This window comes from Balaenoptera ricei, chromosome 8, assembly GCF_028023285.1.
Source record: "Balaenoptera ricei isolate mBalRic1 chromosome 8, mBalRic1.hap2, whole genome shotgun sequence".
Taxonomy (NCBI): domain Eukaryota; kingdom Metazoa; phylum Chordata; class Mammalia; order Artiodactyla; family Balaenopteridae; genus Balaenoptera; species Balaenoptera ricei.
The window spans coordinates 19,491,857-19,513,598 of NC_082646.1; the positions used below are offsets into that span (position 1 = coordinate 19,491,857).

Genomic DNA, 21,742 nt, shown 5'->3' on the forward strand with positions numbered 1-21,742 from the left:
AATAATGTTGACAAAGAGTCTTTAATTTGAAGGGGTTATTTTTATGTCAGATATTACACAAACAAACAAAAATATACACAGTACAATCACAATTATATGAAAGTGAGTGTGGATGAAAACAGTTTTGATGATTCCTAGAAAGTTAAACCCAGAATTACCAAATGTCACATTAATTCCACTCCTGGGTACATAACCAAAAGAACTGGGAACAGGTACTCAAAATCCTTGTAGATAAATGTTCATAGCAACACTATTCGCAACAGCCAAAAGGTGGAAACAACCCAAGTGTTTATGAAGAATGTATAAACAAATTGTGGTATGTACATACAAAGCAATATCACTTCAGTCATAAAAAAGAGTGAAGTACAGACACATTCTACAAAGTAGATAAACCTCAAAACATTATGCTAAGTAAAGCAGACACAAAAGGTTACGTATTATATGAAAGGTTCCATTTATATGAAATATCCAGAATAGGTAGATACATATTGACAGAAAGCTGATTGGTGGTTGCCAGCATTGGAGGGAGGCAGGAATGAAGAGTAACTTTTTAAAAAATTTATTTTATTGAAGTACAGTAGATTTACAGTGTTGTGTTAATTTCTGCTGTACAGCAGTGATTCAGTTATATATATATATATACACACACACATATATATATTCTTTTTCATATTTTTTCATTATGGTTTATCACAGGATATTGAATATAGTTGCCTGTGCTATACAGTAGGACCTTGTTGTTTATCCATTCTATATATAATAGTTTGCATCTGCTAATATCAAACTCCTAATCCATCCCTCCCCCACCCCTCTCTCTCTTGGCAACCAACCACAAGTCTGCTCTCTATGTCTGTGAGTCTGTTTCTATTTTGTAGATAAGTTCATTTGTGTCAAATTTTAGATTCCACATATAAGTGATATCATATGGTATCTGTCTTTCAAAGAGTAACTATTTAATGTTTAATTTTGGGGTGATGAAAATATTTCTAGCCTTGTGCCCAAATATCCCAACACCCTTTGTTGAAAAGACTATCCTTCATTGAATTGCTTTCATACCTTTGTAAAAAAATCAATTGGCTATATTTTGGGGGTCTATTTCTGGACTATATTCTGTTCCATTAAACTATATGTTTTTCCCTTCACAACTACTATGATAGCTTGATTACTGTGACATTATAGTAAGTCTTAAAATCAAGTAGTGTGATTCTTTCAATTTTCTTCTTTTTTTCAAAATTGTTCTGTCTATTCAGTTCCTTTGCTTTTTCATAAAATTTTTTAAAAATTAGATTTCTACCTGTTCATTGTTATTATATGGAAACACAGTAGATTTTTGTGTATTAATTTTGTATTCTACCACCTTGCTAAATTCACTTATTAGTTCTAGGATTTTTTTTGGGTAGTTTTTGGGGAGATTTTCTTTGTAGACAATCATGTCATCTGCAAATAGGGATAGTTTTATTTCTTCCTTTCTGACATGTATACCTTTCATTTCTTTGCCTTGCTAGGACCTCAAGTATGATGTTAAATAGGAACGGGAGGACTGATTGTACATCCTTGTCTTGTTCTCAATCTTAAGGGAAAAGCAGTCTTTCACCATTAGGTATGATGTTAGCTATAAGTTTTTTGTAGATGCCTTTTATTAGGCTCTAGTTCTTCCTTGCCAAGAGGTTTTATCATGGCTTTTTCTGCATCAACTGATATGATCATGTATTTTTCTTCTTTAGACTGTTGATATAGTGGTTTACAGTAATTTATTTAAAAACACTGAACCAGCCTTACTGTTATGTATTAAATTGTGTCCTCCAAAAAAGATATGTTGGAGTCCTAACCCCTAGAGCCTCAGAACATGACCTTATTTGGGGATAGGGTCTTTACAAAGGTAATCAAGATAAAATGAGGTCATTAGAGTGGGCTCTAATTCAGTATGATTGGTGTCCTTATGGAAAGGGCAAAATTTGGACAGCAGAGGCAGACATGCACACAGGGAGAATGCCATGTGAGGACTGGAGTTACACTGCCACCAGCGCAGGAACTACCAGAAGTTAGGAGAGGCCTGGAACAGATTGTTCCCAAGTGCCTTCAGAGGGAGCGTGGCCCTTGTTGATACCTGGAGGACAGATCTTTTCAACAGATCTGGAGAACAGAGCAGTGGTTGCCAGGTTACTCTCTCCCCAACCCAGATCAGACCCTTTCCTCCTTCAAATGCCATTAAATGCATTGTTTTAAAATTGAAACCAAGGCAAACTTGATATAAATATAAAACACCACAACTTTTCTTTGGAAAGTGGGGAGTTTGGTGGTCACTGTAGCCCCTAATTTCCTCTTTCATCATTAGACAGTCTAACACACAGAGGAATGAGGAAGCTGGCTCCTGTGGTATGCCAAGTTGATATTTGGAGTACAGCCTTTAATTAGGGCTATTGGCAATGCCAATAAGGAAATATTCCTGAGCAGGAGAGTGAAGTGAGCCTAGGCTCTCAGTATTATGGCCTGTGCAGTAACTAACTGCAGAAAAACAGACCTGAATTGCTTCAGCAAGGCTCTTAGCATACTGGTTCTCAGTTTTAAAACCCAAATGTGCTAACAGGAAGAAAAATATTTTCTGATTAACCTTAATCTGACCTTCTTTGTCCTTCATATGGTTTCCCCAGATCTATCCTTCCCTCACTTTGTACTCCCTCACAGAAGTAAGTTAAAGTCCACTTAATTAGGAACTGAGTAGCTACTAGGTGTGTGAGGCTCTCCATCCCTAAGATAATCCTTGACCACACAGAATTTGAGATTGATGCAGAGAAACCAACTTACCCATAAATACATTAACATTACAAAATGTATAAAACATTATAAAGGTCAGAAAAATATTCAGATATTTTTAAGACAAATATTTTAAAAGTCATATTTATGATGGAAAAAGAGTTATTTTGCATTTCTTTATTATCAAAAGAAATAATCACTAAAAAATAATCCGTGATAATTTTAAGGAATAAAATAACAGTAAAATGGTTAGAGTTCCTTTAAATATCACATCCGAGAGATAACCATCTTAACAGTTTAGAGTATATCCTTACAAAATGCATATATGCTTTTTAAAAAAAACAAACAGTGATAAAAGAAAATTTCACATATTGAGGTACAGGGAAGTCATTCTGGCTTACACATGAGTAAACTTGAATTTTGTGCTAACTAAAACAGCCTGTGTGTACATACATTGTACATCTGCTTTAATTATTAAAGAAAAGGACACAGTGACTAGAAGTAAAAAATGTCCATGTTAAAAGTAAAGATTAAATGCCTCCCTTCCTGGGACACCAATGCTGGTTCTCCTTTGATGATAAGACTCCCTTCCCAGGTGCCAAGGCTATACTGACTCACTGTGTATGTGCTGATCTGTTTTTTTTTTTTTTAAACCTCAAAGGAATGTATCCATGACTTGTTTGATGTTCTTTGTTCTGACATGATATAAAACTGTGCTGAAAACCATGCTTCTCCAGAGAAGTTCTTCAGAGTAATCTGAGAGGCTGTCTTCTGGGCTATAGTCCTCAGTTTGGCTCAAATAAAACTCTTTTCTATTCCTATTATAGATTGTTTATTGATTATTTTCCTTGACAACAGTTACCTGCAATTTTTCCTATATATGGCGAATACTATTAGTGGTCCCCCAATATCCATTATGTCCTTTACCTTAATAATAATACTCCCAATTTTTAGTAAGGGCACATTACCTAGAATTGTATGTTTTCTATTTTCATGGTCAGTGAATAGCAAGAGCTCTAAAGTGAAAACATCTCAGTGCTGGTCCTATTACAAGCTAGATGGGCAATGTGAGGGTAATCACTTCAACTTCATTGTAGGAGGCAACACTGCACAATGATTAAGTGCTGATGGAGTTCACAAATCCAGTGCTTCTTAGCAATATAATCTCACTCAAGTTACTTACCCTCCCTAAACCTTCTCTGTAGAATGGGGATTAAAAATATCCCTTAATTCATCAGATTGTTGCAGAAATAATTAAAGGAGATAACCCACATGAAGAGTTTAGCACAGAGCAAGTGCTCAATAAATAAGAGCTATTATTACTCTTGTTGTTGTTATCTTTTGAAAAAAATACCTGCTTTATCAGATTAGGATGAGGATAAAAACTAACTTTAAGAGCTACAAGAGTTATAATAATGTCACAAAACCTAATGAGGACACTAATCCCCGACCTTGGGATATGGAACTATAATATTATAGTAGTTCCACATGTATTGCCCATGGAGACCAATCCAAGGAGTAACTAGCTGGGAGAATTTGTCTGAGAGAAAGCTCTCCCCTCAGTTTAAAGGAATTAACTACATTGGATGTTACTGAAAAGTGCAGACACCTCAGAGATCCATGATATTGATCCCATTCCTTGTTATATTATCAGAACACTCCAGCCTATAGGGCACTCTTGTGACCTGCAGGCAGTTCTCACGGTCCCTTCCCCAGCCACGCAAGGCTCCATGAGGGCAAGCTACATTTATATGAAGTCTTCATCTTAGAGGACTTACCACCAACCAAAAACTTTCATAGACTAAAGCCATTTGGGGCAGAATTTCTTTGCTGTATCCTCAGGGACAACACAGTGTCTGGCACAGAGTAGATGCCCAATAAATAAGCATCCAAAGTTTCTTGAAAGTCTATCCTAGCCAGAGGCAAATTTCACCAGCTGGAAGAGGAGAGGGCAGGCAGAAAGCCTAGGAGAGACAGGAGACTTGTGTATCTGGCTTTTAATCTCTGCAGGATGTTGCAGTTTCCACCAGCTACCGATCACTTCACTACTCTGATACACACAGTCCCCCTCAGGACTGAGCCACAGCTCAAGTACACTAGTGTAAATCAATCGAAACAGCTAAGTTCTAGAAAACCCTCCTGGGCTGCAATCTTGCCACTGAGCAAAGATAGTCTAAATCTAGACATGCCATTTTTCAACTTAATTACACCTGGTGCTGTAACATCTTATACTTTATAAGTTTTCTGCAATAGGAAAAATAAACATTTTTGATTTATTGATATCTCTTCTGTGAGCTTGACTAGTTGATATAATCTCTTGGTACTTTCTATTTCAGTCACACTTATGAGATGGGGGTGGTGGGGGTGATAGGTAGGTAGCTGTGTTTTTCAAAGACTTGTAAAAAGTAAGATGCTTTTCAGATTTTATTCTATCTATCTATCTATCTATCTATCATCTATAGTATTTGTGTATATATATGTATACATACACACATATATATTTCCTCCAAGGTGTGCTAGAAGTAGTAAGGGGGGGGCTTCCCTGGTGGCGCAGTGGTTGAGAATCTGCCTGCCAATGCAGGGGACACGGGTTCAAGCCCTGGTCTGGGAGGATCCCACATGCCACGGAGCAACTGGGCCCGTGAGCCACAACTACTGAGCCTGCGCGTCTGGAGTCTGTGCTCCACAACAAGAGAGGCCACGACAGTGAGAGGCCCGCGCATCGCAATGAAGAGTGGCCCCCGCTCGCCGCAACTGGAGAGAGTCCTCGCACAGAAACGAAGACCCAACACAGCCATAAATAAATAAATAAATAAATAAATAAATAAATAAATAAACAAACAATTAAACAAAAAAAAAGTAAATAAATGCACTCACCCATTATTTAAAAAAAAAAAAAAAGAAGTAGTAAGGGGAAATTTTTCACCTGCCAATCGTGATTCAAACTCTCAGCCATTTTTCTTCACTGCAGCTAGAACCACAGACTGTACAAGGCCTAAAAAGTCACACCCGAGTGAATACTTCCAGGCAAAATCCTTTCCACAATCCAAAAAGAAGCGTAACTGACAGATTGGAATTTAAGTATTTCCCTTTCTTTAACTGGCTCTCAGAGAATTTCTGTAGCTCAGATCCCAGACTGACAGGACAGAAGAGGATAAATCTAACAGAGAAAGGTTCAAAGGAGGGAGAAAGGAGCGTTCAAAGGAGGGAGAAGTCCCATGTAACTGGGCAGAGGGTATTGGGGGATGAGAAGAAGGTGAAACAAAGAGACTGAGAAGTGGGAAGAGAAGTTGGGACAGCAGAAGCCTCTGACTCCAGCCAGTGCAGACCTTTAATTCCTTCATCAAGTATTTACAGGGGGCCTATACAGACAGAAACCTTGTGACCCGGGTCCCTCTCTCCTCTAAGCCATGAAATCCTACACCTTTCCCCTCATCTGCCTTCCCAGAGCCTTAGGAGGAAGCATGTGCCCAGCATTCCTGCCCCCGACTACCAAGCGTCCTTACCCCCGGGTCTGATTTCCCATCTTGGCAGTGTTGGGTTTGAGGGCAGGAGAGCCCAGCCCTCAGCTGTCAGGGCAAGCCCATGCCTTTCAGCAAACACTTACTGACTGTTCACCATGGGCCAGGAGCTGCAGCAGGCCCTAGAGATTCACGGAAAGGAGAAGCACAGATTTTTGCTATTTTCTTCTAGTTGCTATGCACATGCCCAGATGCCCAGAAGAAACTGAAATAATAACATAAGCACTATTTTGTGTTCTGCTTTTTCACAGAACAGTGCCTCGTACACATTTTTCCACAGTTGCATCCATGACAAGCTTGAGGTGTCTACAAAACCAAGGTAGTCAGAAATATAGAACTAAAATATCATACTGGATGGGACATAATGATGTCTTCATAATTGTCCTTTGTAATGACTGCACTTTTACTTAGATTTGAAATTTTTCACTATTTTGCTATTATAGGTAACACTGCAATATCTGAGAGTATATGTCTTGTTTTTCCTCTACTAAATTGTTTCCTCAGGGAAAAATATGGTATAGTGGAAAGAATACAGGTTTTTAGAGCCAGATAGATTTGGGTTCAAATTCTAGTTCTGCCACTTACGAGCTGTGTGACCTTGGGCAAGGTCCTTAACCTTGATAAATTTCAGTTTCTCTTCTGTACAAAGTCATTAATAATACTCACCCCATGGGTTTCCCTGGTGGCACAGTGGTTGAGAATCTGCCTGCCAATGCAGGGGACACGGGTTCGAGCTCTGGTCTGGGAAGATCCCACATGCCGCGGAGCAACTAGGCCCGTGAGCCACAACTACTGAGCCTGCGCATCTGGAGCATGTGCTCCTCAACAAGAGAGGCCGCGATGAAGAGTGGCCCCCGCTTGCCGCAACTAGAGAAGGCCCTCACACAGAAACGAAGACCCAACACAGCCATAAATAAATAAATAAATTAATTAATTAATTAAAAAAATAATAATAATACTCACCCCAAGGGATGGTTGTGAGGCAATGCTGATGGATAAAATAATTTTGAGATGGATATGGATTTGAATTCTAGCTCTGCTGCTTAACTTGAACAAGATACTCAACATTTTTAAGCTGTTTCCTTCTCTGTGGAATGGAAATTAAAGTGTGTACCTAACGAGGTTATTGAGAGGATTAATTAAATATATATAACATGTTTAATACAGTGCCTAGTATACAGTAAGGGACGAATAAATGTTAGCAATTATTATTATCAAAGTAATTACTATTATTACTTAAAAAGGCAGCACTTAATAAATGTTGGTGTGGTCATTTTCTCCACCCCAATCTCCTACTAATGAGTAACATTCAAGAACTGGATGACTGGGTGAAGGGCAAGTCATATCTTCACAGGTGTTGCAGTATTGTTCACCAAAAGGATGATATTCAACTTACAATGCCACTAACGACATGCAGAATCTATCCATTTCACTTCAACCCTCACCAAGTCTTCTCAGTTATTTTTAAAGGTGCAGTATGATATCTTGAGGTTTCTTTGATTTTCTTTCTTTTTTTTTTTATTACTGTTAGGGTGAACATTTTCCCATATGTTTTGTTTACTGTTTGGATATCTTCTACTGTGAATGATTTCTTTCTATCTTTGCTTATTCATCAGTTTGAATCTTGGTGTTTTTCTTAAAAATCTGAATAAAGTCTTCATATATTGGAAACATTATAGTATTTAATGTGAATACTTTCCCAGTAAGCTGGAGCCAGAGAGTTCTGGTACTGATGAAGGAAGATCAGGGGAAGCTCATTTCTACAGGTGGGGCTATGGTCTCCTGCATGGTGAACTCAGCTAGTTCTGTGCCATTAACATCCACCTCTGGACACCTCTGGCCTTGCATGATACTGTAGTTCTATATTTCTAACTGTAGGATACTTCTTCTTCTTAGTTGTCTTGTAGACAGCTCAAGCCTATCATAGATAGGCCCTAACCAGCAAACCTTCCAAGCTTCTGCATTTAGTCCCTTCCCTTTTTGTCCTAATTAAGAGATTTGAAGACTCTTTCTCAGTATAGTAAAAAGGCCTCTGAGAGTCTCTTACACATCACTGTTGTATTTTTTTCTCAAATAACACTCTTGATTTATAAGTCACGTGTCTTGACTTGATCAGGAAAATAGGATGATCAAAAATGAACAGAAGAGCTAAGTTGGCATGTCATCTCAGGCCTTTTCTGCATGCCAGTATCTGCTTCTAAAACCAATGCATGTGAGCTGGTGAGCAGAGCAATCCCATGGAGACTGCTATCCAGGGACAGGTATTTGATAGTGAGACACAGGAATCAACCAGGGGAAAATGAAGTACTAGAAATAATTGCCTTGAGCATTTGGCTCAAGTGTCTGCTTTCCTTAAATTATTTTTATATTTTAGTGGTGACATTTAAAAAATTGCTGGGGTAATTATTTTTCAAAGTTTGTTTAATAGTTAACAGTACTGATTTTTTTTTTTTCTGCTTCAGACCTTTATTAAACAAATTTTTTAAAAAACAAAGCAGGAAAAAAAAGCTGTGCCTGAGTAAATAATCTTAATTATTTTAAATTTCCTCTCTGATAATGACAATATTCCTATCATATAACAGTACTGATTTTTGTCTTAGCATTATGGCTTTTTTTGCTGATGCTCCAGTTAGGATATGAGTGCCATGAAATCAGAAAATGTGTTTTAACCTTCCTTCTAAGGCCTAGCCCAATGGCTTTTGCCCCCTAAGTGTAGTTCCCCCTAAAGTCAGCTGCCACGGGCACCATGAGCTGCTACAGAGAAAACACAACAAGGCAAGCATGCAACTCTAAAGCTCTCCTTCCCAACATTGGGTGTGCCTGTGTACACTGCATGTGCATACGTGTGGGCACATGCTCCTGGGTGTATGTGGGTGTGGACATACTGTGCTCACGAGGGCACATTTCTGCATAGTTTGAAGAAATGATGGACCCTATTTTTCTAAAGGCAGAGTATGATGGTGTGAAATACATATCCTCAAACTTCAAATATTCACTTCTCCCCACAAGAGTCATATCTGGGGGGTGGGGGGTGGGGAGAGAAGACAGGGCTTTGGGCCCAGTGTAGTTTAATCGCTTCTGCAAAACGAGCTAGGGTTTCCCTATGTGAAGAGTATCTTTGGAGGTTTTTTCCCTGAGGGATTGGGGGGTGGGGAGTAAGTGGGATGCCTGGAAGGAAGTGGAAACATAGAACTTAGATCACCAAGAAGTTGTTCACAAACACAATGGCTTTCTAAATTCCATCAGTGCCACACTTTCTGGTCTGAGAGTGATGCCCTAAATTTTCTTCCACAGTCCACTGGAGAAGGCCTTGGGTGGGTTTATTCCAGGATTGGTGAGAAAGTCTTTAATTCATTCCAGGACTTATCCCACACTTCCCCAGCAGAAAAACTGGTTACTTTACATCTCAGGCAATGGTCTCTGGATTTCATTCCCTGGTAACTAATCCCTCACCTACAACACTGTATAGTAAGGTCAAGGGGGAAATTCCACAGCAACTTCTTCCCCAAGCGCCACAGGCAAGGGGATCGAACCATTCTAGCCGCCCCACGCGGCCCAGTCCCAGCTGGGTCCATTCCACACAATTAGGCAAGTTCCTCAAACTCCAGCCCTTGCGGTGGGAAACACTTAGCCTCCAGTGAGATGCCAGCTCTCCCGGGCCTCGCTGACTGCCCGCGTGGGGTGGAGAGGGAGGTTCCTCTGGGGCAGAGGAAGAGTTTGTTGGGCGAGAATGGACGACCCGGAGGCCTCTGTAAGCACGTGGATGCGCGCGGGGCAGGACTGCGCTCCCCACCCCATTTCATGGGCCCACCTGGCCCACGCCACGTGGCGGCCTAGGAGACACCCGAGAGACCCGCCACCCAGCCTGGACCCCCTGCGGCGATTGCCGCCCACGTGTCCCGGTCTGGGGCCGGGGCCGCGCGCGCGGGACCCGCTCTGAGAAGAAACGCGCCAAGGCACGCTCCCGCGCGGCGAGGACAGGAGCGCGCCCTACGCTGCGGGCCCTGAGCTCGCAGACGGGCCTGCCCGGAAGGCCGTGTCTGCACCAGCAGCGCCTCCCGAAGTTCTCAAGAGAGACTCACTGCAGATTTCCCCCTGCCGGGCCGCGCGCTCCTGGCGGACGTGGAACGTGCCCGAACCTCGGACGGGTGCCCCGCAAAAGCTCGGCCCCTTCCTCCGCTCACGCCGGGCTCGGGGGACGCCGCGGACGCCCCCCACTGTGGCCCAGACCCAGGGGAAAAAGGAATTAGCTCTGTACCTGATCCTGTCCTTCTCTGCCCTCTGTAGCTCCTCTTTTCTTTCCAGCACCTGAAGGATCTTCCTGGCTTCTTCTTCATTTAGGAAACTGAAATCAAACCCCTGAGGAACTTTCGTCGTATCCTCTACTGTGTGTGAACTACACTTAAGCTCTTTGGCGCTTCCTGATACAACGACATTTTTCAAGCTATAGAAGACCAGTTTCAGGAACTTGATCCATAGCCAATGATAAGTCCGCCCGTTTGAAAATCTAAAACCACAAACCTAGGGAACAGCCCACACCTACAGGGCTCATTTTGAAAACACCTCAGTGACATATTTCTCTCAGCCTATCCAACCGAGATGCAAAATGAACGGTTGAAGGGAGAGAGGGAACCAATCCCATTCCAAAGGGGCGGGCCCTTCCACACTCCTCCCTTCCGTCCCCTACCCCCTATCAGACTTGTTAGACGAGCCTACGTAATTTTACCCCTAAGTGAGGCAGAGGCTTCAGTATTGGCTCCAGCGTATTTATTTTGGCTGTTGTTTGCCCACAAAACTTGAACTTGACTAGCAGGAGTGAAAAGGCGACAGTTTCACGACTAATCCTCCTTTCCAAAGAAGAGCCCATAGGAAATAGAATTGCGCTTAGGAGCTTTGGAACTGGCAGAAGGGTTACCCTATTAGAAAGACCCGGAAGGATTGAACTTATTCTACAGCTGGCTGTAGGCGGACCAGGCCCCAAGGCTGAATTTAGTGTATCATTGGAAATAAATTATTTGCCGAGTCTCGCATCCCTCAGATACCCCCACCTCATTGTCCACAGAAGTCATTCTCGGACTTTAGAAAAATCAAACAAACACAAAGCTGTTTATGGTATTTTAACAGAGCACATGACCAAAGGATGGTAAAAAGCACCTGTTTGTAATTTTCTATAAGATTTGATAATCTTCTTAATAAAATGTTTCAGGGAAGTAATAAAAGTGCCACTTTAAAACACCTAATCCGGGGCTTCCCTGGTGGCGCAGTGGTTGAGAATCTGCCTGCCAATGCAGGGGACACAGGTTCGATCCCTGGTCTGGGAAGATCCCACATGCCGCGGAGCAACTAAGCCCGTGAGCCACCATTACTGAGCCTGCGCGTCTGGAGCCTGTGCTCCGCAACAAGAGAGGCCGAGACAGTGAGAGGCCCGCGCACCGCGATGAAGAGTGGCCCCTTCTTGCCGCAACTGGAGAAAGCCCTCGCACAGAAACGAAGACTCAACACAGCCATAAATAAATAAAAAACAAACAAAAAAAACAGCACCTAATCCTCTAAGGCAGAATGTAATCCTATGAAACCACAGAAATATTTATAAATATACATTAAAAAAATTATCCATACTTTAAAATGTATATCTCAGAAATAACTAAATTTCCTTGTCAATTGCATTATTATGAACTTTCATCAAATCTTTAACCATGGTCATTTTTAAGTCTTTTGTCATTTACAGACAGTTCTGGGTATACTCTGATGCTTTTGCAAAAATGTTCCTATAAAAGGGTTTCATCCTCAAGGAATTCATGGAAGAGACTCTGACAAGTACAGGTTTCTGGTAACTGACTATACTGCTGAACTGAATGAATAAGCATTTTCAGAACTCTAATAGAAAACTGATGAATTCATAAAAGTGCTAACCAAAGATCAAGATAGAAAAAAATTAATTACGTGGGACTGAGTGAACTGATGAGGAAGATTATAATTTTTGTGACTTTCTGTTTGAATTAAAAAAAAAATCCCACAAGGACTCAGAGGCAAAAAATATACAAATCAATTTTCACTGCAAAGTAAAGGAGCTGTTACAGTGGAGGATTACTGGACTGAATGTCAATATTATGACATATTATGAGTGTGTTTCGTGTTTAGTAATTGTAATCATTGTTGCTTTTGTTGTGATCATCCAAGAAAAAAAAAAAAAAGAATTGAGTAACACTGTTATAACAGAACTCTGTCCATTTCCACTGAACGATTCCTCAGCACTTAAATGCATTAAAAGATTGATAGGATTGAAAAAAAAATTATCCAGCCTTTTTCAGAAAACATTTTGTTTCTTTTGGCTTCACTTTGCACACAAAAATAACTTCATCAGATCAACTTTATTGTCCCATAGCCTTAATTTGGTCACATCTTATGTAGTGGTGATGGTTACTAACAGTTAAAATGTGCTTCCACATGTATCATCTCTTTTCATAGTGAATAAGCCCAATAAAGATTTTGTATCTGCAACAAAAACATTTGTCAAAAATGGCTATTATGTTTTGGCCTTTGGATCCTCTACTCACCTTGATCATACTTATTTAAGACATGTCTAGGCAGGTAGGCTTTAAATAACTTCTGTGGGCATCTGTTATTTCTATGAAGCAGGAATTAATTCAGTTCACCAATGTTGTACAGCACACAGAACTTCTTTATAGATAATCTCTGTGTTAATGATGGTTTAGGAATGTGTCTTGTTTATGATGCCCATTTTTTCTGCTCTTTAGTGTGTTCATTTATTCAGCATACATATGGAACTTTTTAAATGTGTGCACGGGTAGGCTCTTATTTTGTTCCCAGTGTAGCAGTGAATTGATTTCAACTAACATATAATGGTGCCTACTATGTGAAAGTACTGTACACTGTGAAGAAGATAGTCCTTGTCTTTAGGAAGTTTATAATACAGTGAAGGAGATAACACAAATAGAAAAATGACTACATAACAAAGAAGAATATAAATGGACGTATAAAGTAAGTTCTATTAGAGCACAGAAGGAAGAAGTTAGTTCCAGCTGAGTGCTTCAGGGGGAGGAAATGGTATTTGGGTTGCAACATGAAGAGTCATATTTCAATAGGAAGAAATGGAGGGTAGTGGGAGGAGATATGTGAGTCTATTCTAGGCAAGGGGAACAGTGCACTGAGTAGCAGAAGTACACTCTAGGAATCTTCTCATAATCCCTCTACTCCTCTGGCTAATGGCCAAAGTGAGTAAAAACTTGGAAGCTAGGAAATACAGGGGCATATTCAGGGATTGGTAAAAGATGTGTTTTGGCTTGAGTATGAATTCTAAATAGGGGCAATATTGCCCCTAGTGGAGCAAAAATTGGTTCTTGGAGGGTAAAAACATCTTACTTCTTAAATGGAAAGTACAGATATACACCCAGTATATAAACAGACAGTATACCTATGGCATTAAAATTTCATGAGAGGAACGATTAAGAAAAAAATAAAACCCTTAAAAGACACCTTGGGGGACAATAATTAAAAGAGTTGAAAAACCACTGAGGTAGGGCATAGGACATGGAAAGAGTAAATAAGGCTGAGCCCTGACTATGAATGCCATGCTGAAGAATCTGGACTCCACTGTGTAAGGAGTCAACACAGGTTTTAAGGATGACAACGAAAAAGTTGAAGCTGAATATTGGGATGACGATTCTGGCAGCAGTAGGTAAGAACGAGTAGAGTGAGGATGGTAGCAAGGGGCACTGTTGGGTTGGAATGCTGATGCAGGAGAAAGGGGAAGGAGGACCAGAACTAAAGCAGTGGAATTGGGAATAGAAAAGAGGCTTGGAGTCCAAAGGTATTGGCTGGACTTGGTAACTCATTAGATATGAGAGTTAAGAAAGAAAGAGGCACAAAGATGATGCAAGGTTTCAAGAGAAGTGTCTGAAAGGAGAGTAGTCTTTTTGATTATAGGAGAAGCAGAAGGCTTGTAAAAAGATTAGGAGTTCAGTTTTAGACATAAAGAGTTTGAGGTACCTGCAATTTACCCACATGGAGGTACTGAGCAAAAGTGAAAAATGTGGGACCAGAAATTCTTGACACACGGATGGAGAAGTAGATTAGGAAGTCATCTGCTTAAAGATGATTGTCAAAATCCTGAGACTAGATAAGATGGCCAGAGCAAAGGGGAGACAGAAGTAGAGGCTGTGTTCAGAACCTTGAATGACCGCCCTGGACATCAGCACCCAGGCATGTTTCAGCCCTGGGTTATGGCACAAAGGGGAATATGATTGAGAAATTTTTATATTGAAGTTTTATACTGAGAAATTTATAAGGCATTGGGGTTGCCCTGGAAACCACACAGGCACTTTCTGTGGGACTATAAACTTAGTGCTTTTAAAGTAAAAATAATTCTCAACGGGTTGTTTTACAGGCTCCATCAGCCAGCTCCAAGCAGCCATTTTCATCTTTAGTATTTGGTAAACCTGACAACCTCCTGCCCAGCCTCCCAGCTAGAGAGATACTCATCAGTTTGGTTTTTTTTTTTTTTTTTTTTTTTTGCAGTTGGGTAGAGTCAGTCAGTGTTCCACTCACCTGTCTCCTGACAAATCTGATCTGATCCACCTGAAGCTGATCCAGTGCATGTCTTGTGTCATTTCCTAGGAAGAGTCACACAGGATCTCTTTTTTTTTTTTTTTTTTAATTTAGGGAAGGCTCTTTTATTTATTTATTTATTTATTTTTATATTTATTTTTGGCTGTGTTGGGTCGTCGTTTCTGTGCGATGGCTTCCTCTAGTTGCTTCCTCTAGTTGCGGCAAGCGAGGGCCACTCTTCATCGCGGTGCGCGGGCCTCTTCACTATCGCGGCCTCTCTTGTTGCGGAGCACGGGCTCCAGATGCGCAGGCTCAGTAGTTGTGGCTCACGGGCCTAGTTGCTCCACGGCATGTGGGATCTTCCCAGACCAGGGCTCGAACCCGTGTCCCCTGCATTAGCAGGCAGATTCTCAACCACTGCGCCATCAGGGAAGCCCATCAATTTGGTTTTTAATAGTAGCAGCTGGATAGAGAGCAATGATCTTTTTTATTAACATCTTTATTAGAGTGTAATTGCTTTACATTGTTGTGTTAGTTGCTGCTATATAATAACGTGAATCAGCTATACGTATACATATATCACCATATACCCTCCCTCTTGCGTCTCCCTCCCACCCTCCCTATCCCACTCCTCTAGGATCAGTAATATGTGAGAAAGGACATCACCTTCTACGTCAATCCCCAAACTGCCTACTTCTAAAGCCCCATCTTGATCTGACCTTGTTATCCCTCCAAACCTGCCCCAGTCAGATGGTTTCATTATGGTCTCTGTCTGCTTAGACTCTTTCCCTGCCTTGTGCTCACCCATCTACTCCACTGTACTTATCTATATCCTGCTCATCTTAAGGCTTGGCTCAACTTTACTTCCTTTACCCCTTCCCTATGCACCTACTCCAACTTACCTGCCCTACTTCTCCAAAAGCTTTTAGATCTGTTAATCAGTCCCACACAACTTAATGCCAAATTATTCACTATTTTTTCATGTATTTTAAATTTGGAATCTCTAATGAGATTGTAAACTTGTTGATTTTAAACATTTTAAAGACAAGGGTTTCATTCTAAAGGCTCAGCTCACTTTGCATATGAACACTTTCCTGACCCTCCCCATGTGATTCATCCCTGCCTGATGACACCCTCTCTCAAGCCTCACTCTACCCATACAGACCTTTACCATAGCACCTGGAACTAATTCTTTTTTAAATTTTTTTTGAATTTTATTTTTTTTTATACATCAGGCTGTTATTAGTTATCCACTTAATAGGTATTAGTGTATATATGTCAATCCCAATCTCCCAATTCATCACACCACCCCCCCCACCCCCCCCACATTTCCCCCTTGGTGTCCATACGTTTGTGCTCTACATCTGTGTCTCAATTTCTGCCCTGCAAACCAGTCCATCTGTACCATTTTTCTAGGTTCCACATATATGCGTTAATATACGATATTTGTTTTTCTCTTTCTGACTTACTTCACTCTGTATGACAGTCTGTAGAGCCGTCTACATCTCTACAATGACCCAGTTTCGTTCCTTTTTATGGCTGAGTAATATTCCATTCTATATGTGTACCACATCTTCTTTATCCATTTGTCTGTTGATGGGCATTAGCTTGCTTCCATAGCTATTGGCTATTGAAAATAGTGCTGCAATGAACATTGGAGTGTATGTGTCTTTTTGAATTACAGTGTTCTCTGGGTATATGCCCAGTAGTGGGATTGCTGGGTCATATGGTAATTCCATTTTTAGCTTTTTAGAAAACCTGCATACTGTTCTCCATAGTGGCTGTATCAATTTACATTCCCACCAACAGTGCAAGAGGGTTCCCTTTTCTCCACACACTATCCAGCATTTCTTGTTTGTAGATTTTCTGATGATGCCCATTCTGACTGGTCTGAGGTGATACCTCATTGTAGTTTTGATTTGCATTTCTCTAATAATTAGTGATGTTGAGCAGCTTTTCATGTGCTTCTTGGCCATCTGTATGTCTTTGGAGAAATGTCTATTTAGGTCTTCTGCCCATTTTTGGATTGGGTTGTTTGTTTTTTTAATATTGAGCTGCATGAGCTGTTTATATATTTTGGAGATTAATCCTTTGTCCATTGATTCGTTTGCAAATATTTTCTCCCATTCTGAGGGTTGTCTTTTCGTCTTGTTTGTAGTTTCCTTTGCCTTGCAAAAGCTTTTAAGTTTCATTAGGTTCCATTTGCTTATTTTTGTTTTTATTTCCATTACTCTAGGAGGTGGATCAAAAAAGATCTTGCTGTGATTTATGTCAAAGAGTGTTCTTCCAAGAGTTTTATAGTGTCTGGTCTTACATTTAGGTGTCTAATCCATTTTGAGTTTATTTTTGTGTATGCTGTTAGGGAGTGTTCTAATTTCATTCTTTTACATGTAGCTGTCCAGTTTTCCCAGCACCGCTTATTGAAGAGACTGTCTTTTCTCCATTGTATATCCTTGCCTCCTTGGTCATAGATTAGTTGACCATAGATGTGTGGGTAGATTAGTTGACCATAGATGTGTGGGTTTATCTCTGGGCTTTCTGTCCTGTTCCATTGATCTATATTCCTGTTTTTGTGCCAGTACCATTTGTGTTGATTACTGTAGCTTTGTAGTATAGTCTGAAGTCAGGGAGTCTGATACCTCCAGCTCCGTTTTTTTCCCACAAGACTGCTTTGGCTATTCGGGGTCTTTTCTGTCTTCATACAAATTTTAAGATTTTTTGTTCTAGTTCTGTAAAAAATGCTATTGGTAATTTGATAGGGATTGCATTGAATCTGTAGATTGCTTTGGGTAGTATAGTCATTTTCACATTATTGATTCTTCCAATCCAAGAACATGGTATATCTCTCCATCTGTTTGTATCACCTTTAATTTCTTTCATCAGTGTCTTGCAGTTTTCTGCATACAGGTCTTTTGTCTCCCTAGGTAGGTTTCTTCCTAGGTATTTTATTCTTTTTGTTGCAATGGTAAATGGGAGTATTTCCTTAATTTCTCTTTCAGACTTTTCATCATTAGTATATAGGAATGCAAGAGATTTCTGTGTATTAATTTAGTATCCTGCAACTTCACCAAATTCATTGATTAGCTCTAGTAGTTTTCTGGTGGCATCTTTAGGATTCTCTATGTATAGTATCATATCATCTGCAAACAGTGACAGTTTTACTTCTTCTTTTCCAATTTGTATTCCTTTTATTTCTTTTTCTTCTCTGATTGCCATGGCTAGGACTTCCAAATCTATGTTGAATAAGACTGGTGAGAGCGGACATCCTGTCTTCTCCTGATCTTTGAGGAAATGCTTTCAGTTCTTCACGATTGAGAATGATGTTTGCTGTGGGTTTGTCATATATGGCCTTTATTATGTTGAAGTAGGTTCCCTCTATGTCCACTTTCTGGAGAGTTTTTATCATAAATGAGTGTTGAATTTTGTCAAAAGTTTTTACTGCATCTATTGAGATGATCATATTGTTCTTCTTCAAATTGTTAATATGGTGTATCACATTGATTGATTTGTGTATATTGAAGAATCCTTGCATTCCTGGGATAAATCACACTTGATCATGGTGTATGATCCTTTTAATATGCTGTTGGATTCTGTTTGCTAGTATTTTGTCGAGGATTTTTACATCTATATTCGTCAGTGATATTGGTCTGTAATTTTCATTTTTTGTAGCATCTTTGTCTGGTTTTGGTATCAGGGTGATGGTGGCCTCATAAAATGAGTTTGGGAGTGTTCCTTCCTCTGCAATTTTTTGGAAGAGTTTGAGATGGATGGGTGTTAGCTCTTCTCTAAAGTTTGTTAGAATTCACCTGTGAAGCCATCCGGTCCTGGACTTTTGTTTGTTGGAAGATTTTTAATCACAGTTTCAATTTCATTAATTGTGATTGGTCTGTTCATATTTTCTGTTTCTTCCTGGTTCAGTCTTGGAAGGTTATACTTCTCAAAGAATTTGTCCATTTATTTCCAGGTTGTACGTTTTATTGGCATAGAGTTGCTTGCAGTAGTCTCTTAGGATGCTTTATATTTCTGTGGTGTCTGATGTAACTTCTCCTTTTTCATTTCTAATTTTATTGATTTGAGTCTTCTCCCTCTTTTTCTTGATGAGTCTGGCTAATGGTTTATCAATTTTGTTTATCTTCTCAAAAAACAGTTTTTAATTTTATTGATCTTTGCTATTGTTTTCTTTGTTTCTATTTCATTTATTTCTGCTCTGACCTTTATAATGTCTTTCCTTCTACTAACTTTGGGTTTTGTTTGTTCTTCTTTCTCTAGTTCCTTTAGGTGTAAGGTTAGATTGTTTACTTGAGATAATTCTTGTTTCATGAGGTAGGCTTGTACTGCTATAAACTTCCCTCTTAGGACTGCTTTTGCTGCATCCCATAGGTTTTGGATCATCGTGTTTTTGTTGTAATTTGTCTCTAGGTATTTTTTGATTTCCTCTTTGATTTCTTCAGTGATCTCTTAGTTATTTAGTAATGTATTATTTCACCTCCATGTGTTTGTGCTTTTTACAGTTTTTTTCCCTGTAATTCATTTCTAATCTCATAGCGTTGTGGTCAAAAAAGATGCTTGATATGATTTCAACTTTCTTAAATTTACTGAGGCCTGATTTGTGACCCAAGATGTGATCTATCCTGGAGAATGTTCCCTGTGCACTTGAGAAGAAAGTGTAATCTGCTGTTTTTGGATGGAATGTCCTATATATATCCATTAAATCTATCTGGTCTATTGTGTCATTTAAAGCTTCTGTTTCCTTATTAATTTTCCGTTTGGATGATCTGTCCATTGATGTAAGTGAGGTGTTAAAGTCCCCTACTATTATTGTGTTACTGTCGATTTCCTCTTTTATATTTGTTAGCAGTTGCCTTATGTATTGAGGTGCTCCTATGTTGGGTGCATATATATTTACAATTGTTATATCTTCTTCTTGGATTGTTCCCTTGGTCATTATGTAGTGTCCTTCCTTGTCTCTTGTAACATTCTTTATTTTAAACTCTATTTTATCTGATATGAGTATTGCTACTCCAGCTTTCTTTTGATTTCATTTGCATGGAATATCTTTTTCCATCTCCTCACTTTCAGTCTGTATGTATCCCTAGGTCTGAAGTGGGTCTCTTGTAGACAGCATACATATGGGTCTTGTTTTTGTATCCATTCAGCGAGCCTGTGTCTTTTGGTTGGAGCATTTAATCCATTCACGTTTAAGGTAATTATCGATATATATGTTCCTATGACCATTTTCTTAATTGTTATGGGTTTGTTTTTGTAGGTCCTTTTCTTCTCTTGTGTTTCCCACTTAGAGAAGTTCCTTTAGCATTTGTTGTAGAACTGGTTTGGTGGTGCTGAATTGTCTTAGCTTTTGCTTGTCTGTAAAGCTTTTGATTTCTCCATTGAATCTGAATGAGGTCCTTGTCGGGTAGAGTAATCTTGGTTGTAAGTTCTTCCCTTTCATCACTTTAAATATAGCATGCCACTCCCTTCTGCCTTGTAGAGTTTCTGCTGAGAAATCAGCTGTTAACCTTATGGGAGTTCCCTTGTATGTTATTTGTCATTTTTCCCTTGTTGCTTTCAATAATTTTTTTTGTCTTTAATTTTTGTCAATTTGATTACTATGTGTCTCAGCGTGTTTCTCCTTTGGTTTATCCTGTATGGGACTCTCTGTGCTTCCTGGACTCAGGTGGCTATTTCCCTTCCCATGTTAGGAAAGTTTTCGACTATAATCTCTTCAAATATTTCCTCGGGTCCTTTCTCTCCCTCTTCTCCTTCTGGGACCCCTATAATGCGAATGTTGTTGCATTTAATGTTGTCCCAAGGTCTCTTAGGCTGTCTTCATTTCTCTTCATTCTTTTTTCTTTATTCTGTTCCGCAGCAGTGAATTCCACCATTCTGTCTTCCAGGTCATTTATCTGTTCTTCTGCCTCAGTTAATCTGCTATTGATTCCTTCAAGTGTATTTTTCATTTCAGTTATTGTATTGTTCATCTCTGTTTGTTTGTTCTTCAATTCTCCTATGTGTTTTTTCTTTAATTCTTCTAGGTCTTTGTTAAACATTTCTTGCATCTTCTCGATCTTTGCCTCCATTCTTTTTCTGAGGTCCTGGATCATCTTCACTATCATTATTCTGAATTTTTTTTCTGGAAGAATTCCTATCTCCACTTCATTTAGTTGTTTCTCTAGGGTTTTATTTTGTTCCTTCATCTGGTACATATCCCTCTGCCTTTTCATCTTGTCTATCTTTCTGTGAATGTGGTTTTTGTTCCACAGGCTGCAGGATTGTAGTTCTTCTTGCTTCTGCTGTCTGACCTCTGGTGGATGAGGCTATCTAAGAGGCTTGTGCGAGTTTCCTGATGGGAGGGACTGGTGGTGGGTAGAGGTGGGTATTGCTCTGGTGGGCAGAGCTCAGTAAAACTTTAATATGCTTGTCTGCTGATGAGTGGGGCTGGGTTCCCTCCCTGTTGGTTGTTTGGCCTGAGGCGACCCAACACTGGAGTCTACCCGGCTCTTTGGTGGGGATAACGGTGGACTCACGTCAAGGAGTACTTCTCAGAACTTCTGCTGACACTGTCCTTGTCCTCACAGTGAGCCACAGCCCCCCCCCACCCCGCCTCTGCAGGAGACCCTCACAAACTCATTCTATGAGGCCACCATCACCCTGATACCAAAACCAGACAAAGATGCTACAAAAAATGAAAATTACAGACCAATATCACTGACGAATATAGATGTAAAAATCCTCGACAAAATACTAGCAAACAGAATCCAACAGCATATTAAAAGGATCATACACCATGATCAAGTGTGATTTATCCCAGGAATGCAAGGATTCTTCAATATACACAAATCAATCAATGTGATACACCATATTAACAATTTGAAGAAGAACAATATGATCATCTCAATAGA

At 39.9% G+C, this 21,742-nt stretch overlaps 1 protein-coding gene across 2 annotated transcripts in view; it reads right to left on the reverse strand.

The window, feature by feature from the left end:
- The window catches only part of EXPH5 (exophilin 5), a 74,010-nt gene extending 63,218 nt beyond the window's left edge, over window positions 1-10,792 (reverse strand). Inside the window, exon 1 of one of the 2 annotated variants that reach the window (XM_059930398.1) lies at window positions 10,534-10,792. Coding sequence is in view for 1 of the 2 variants with exons in the window: in XM_059930396.1 (XP_059786379.1) it covers window positions 10,534-10,612 (79 nt within the window). In the remaining variant the exon portion in view is untranslated. The remainder of the gene's footprint in view (window positions 1-10,533) is intronic. The other variant, XM_059930396.1, reaches the window with a different exon arrangement.
- Between the last annotated feature and the right edge of the window lie 10,950 nt (window positions 10,793-21,742).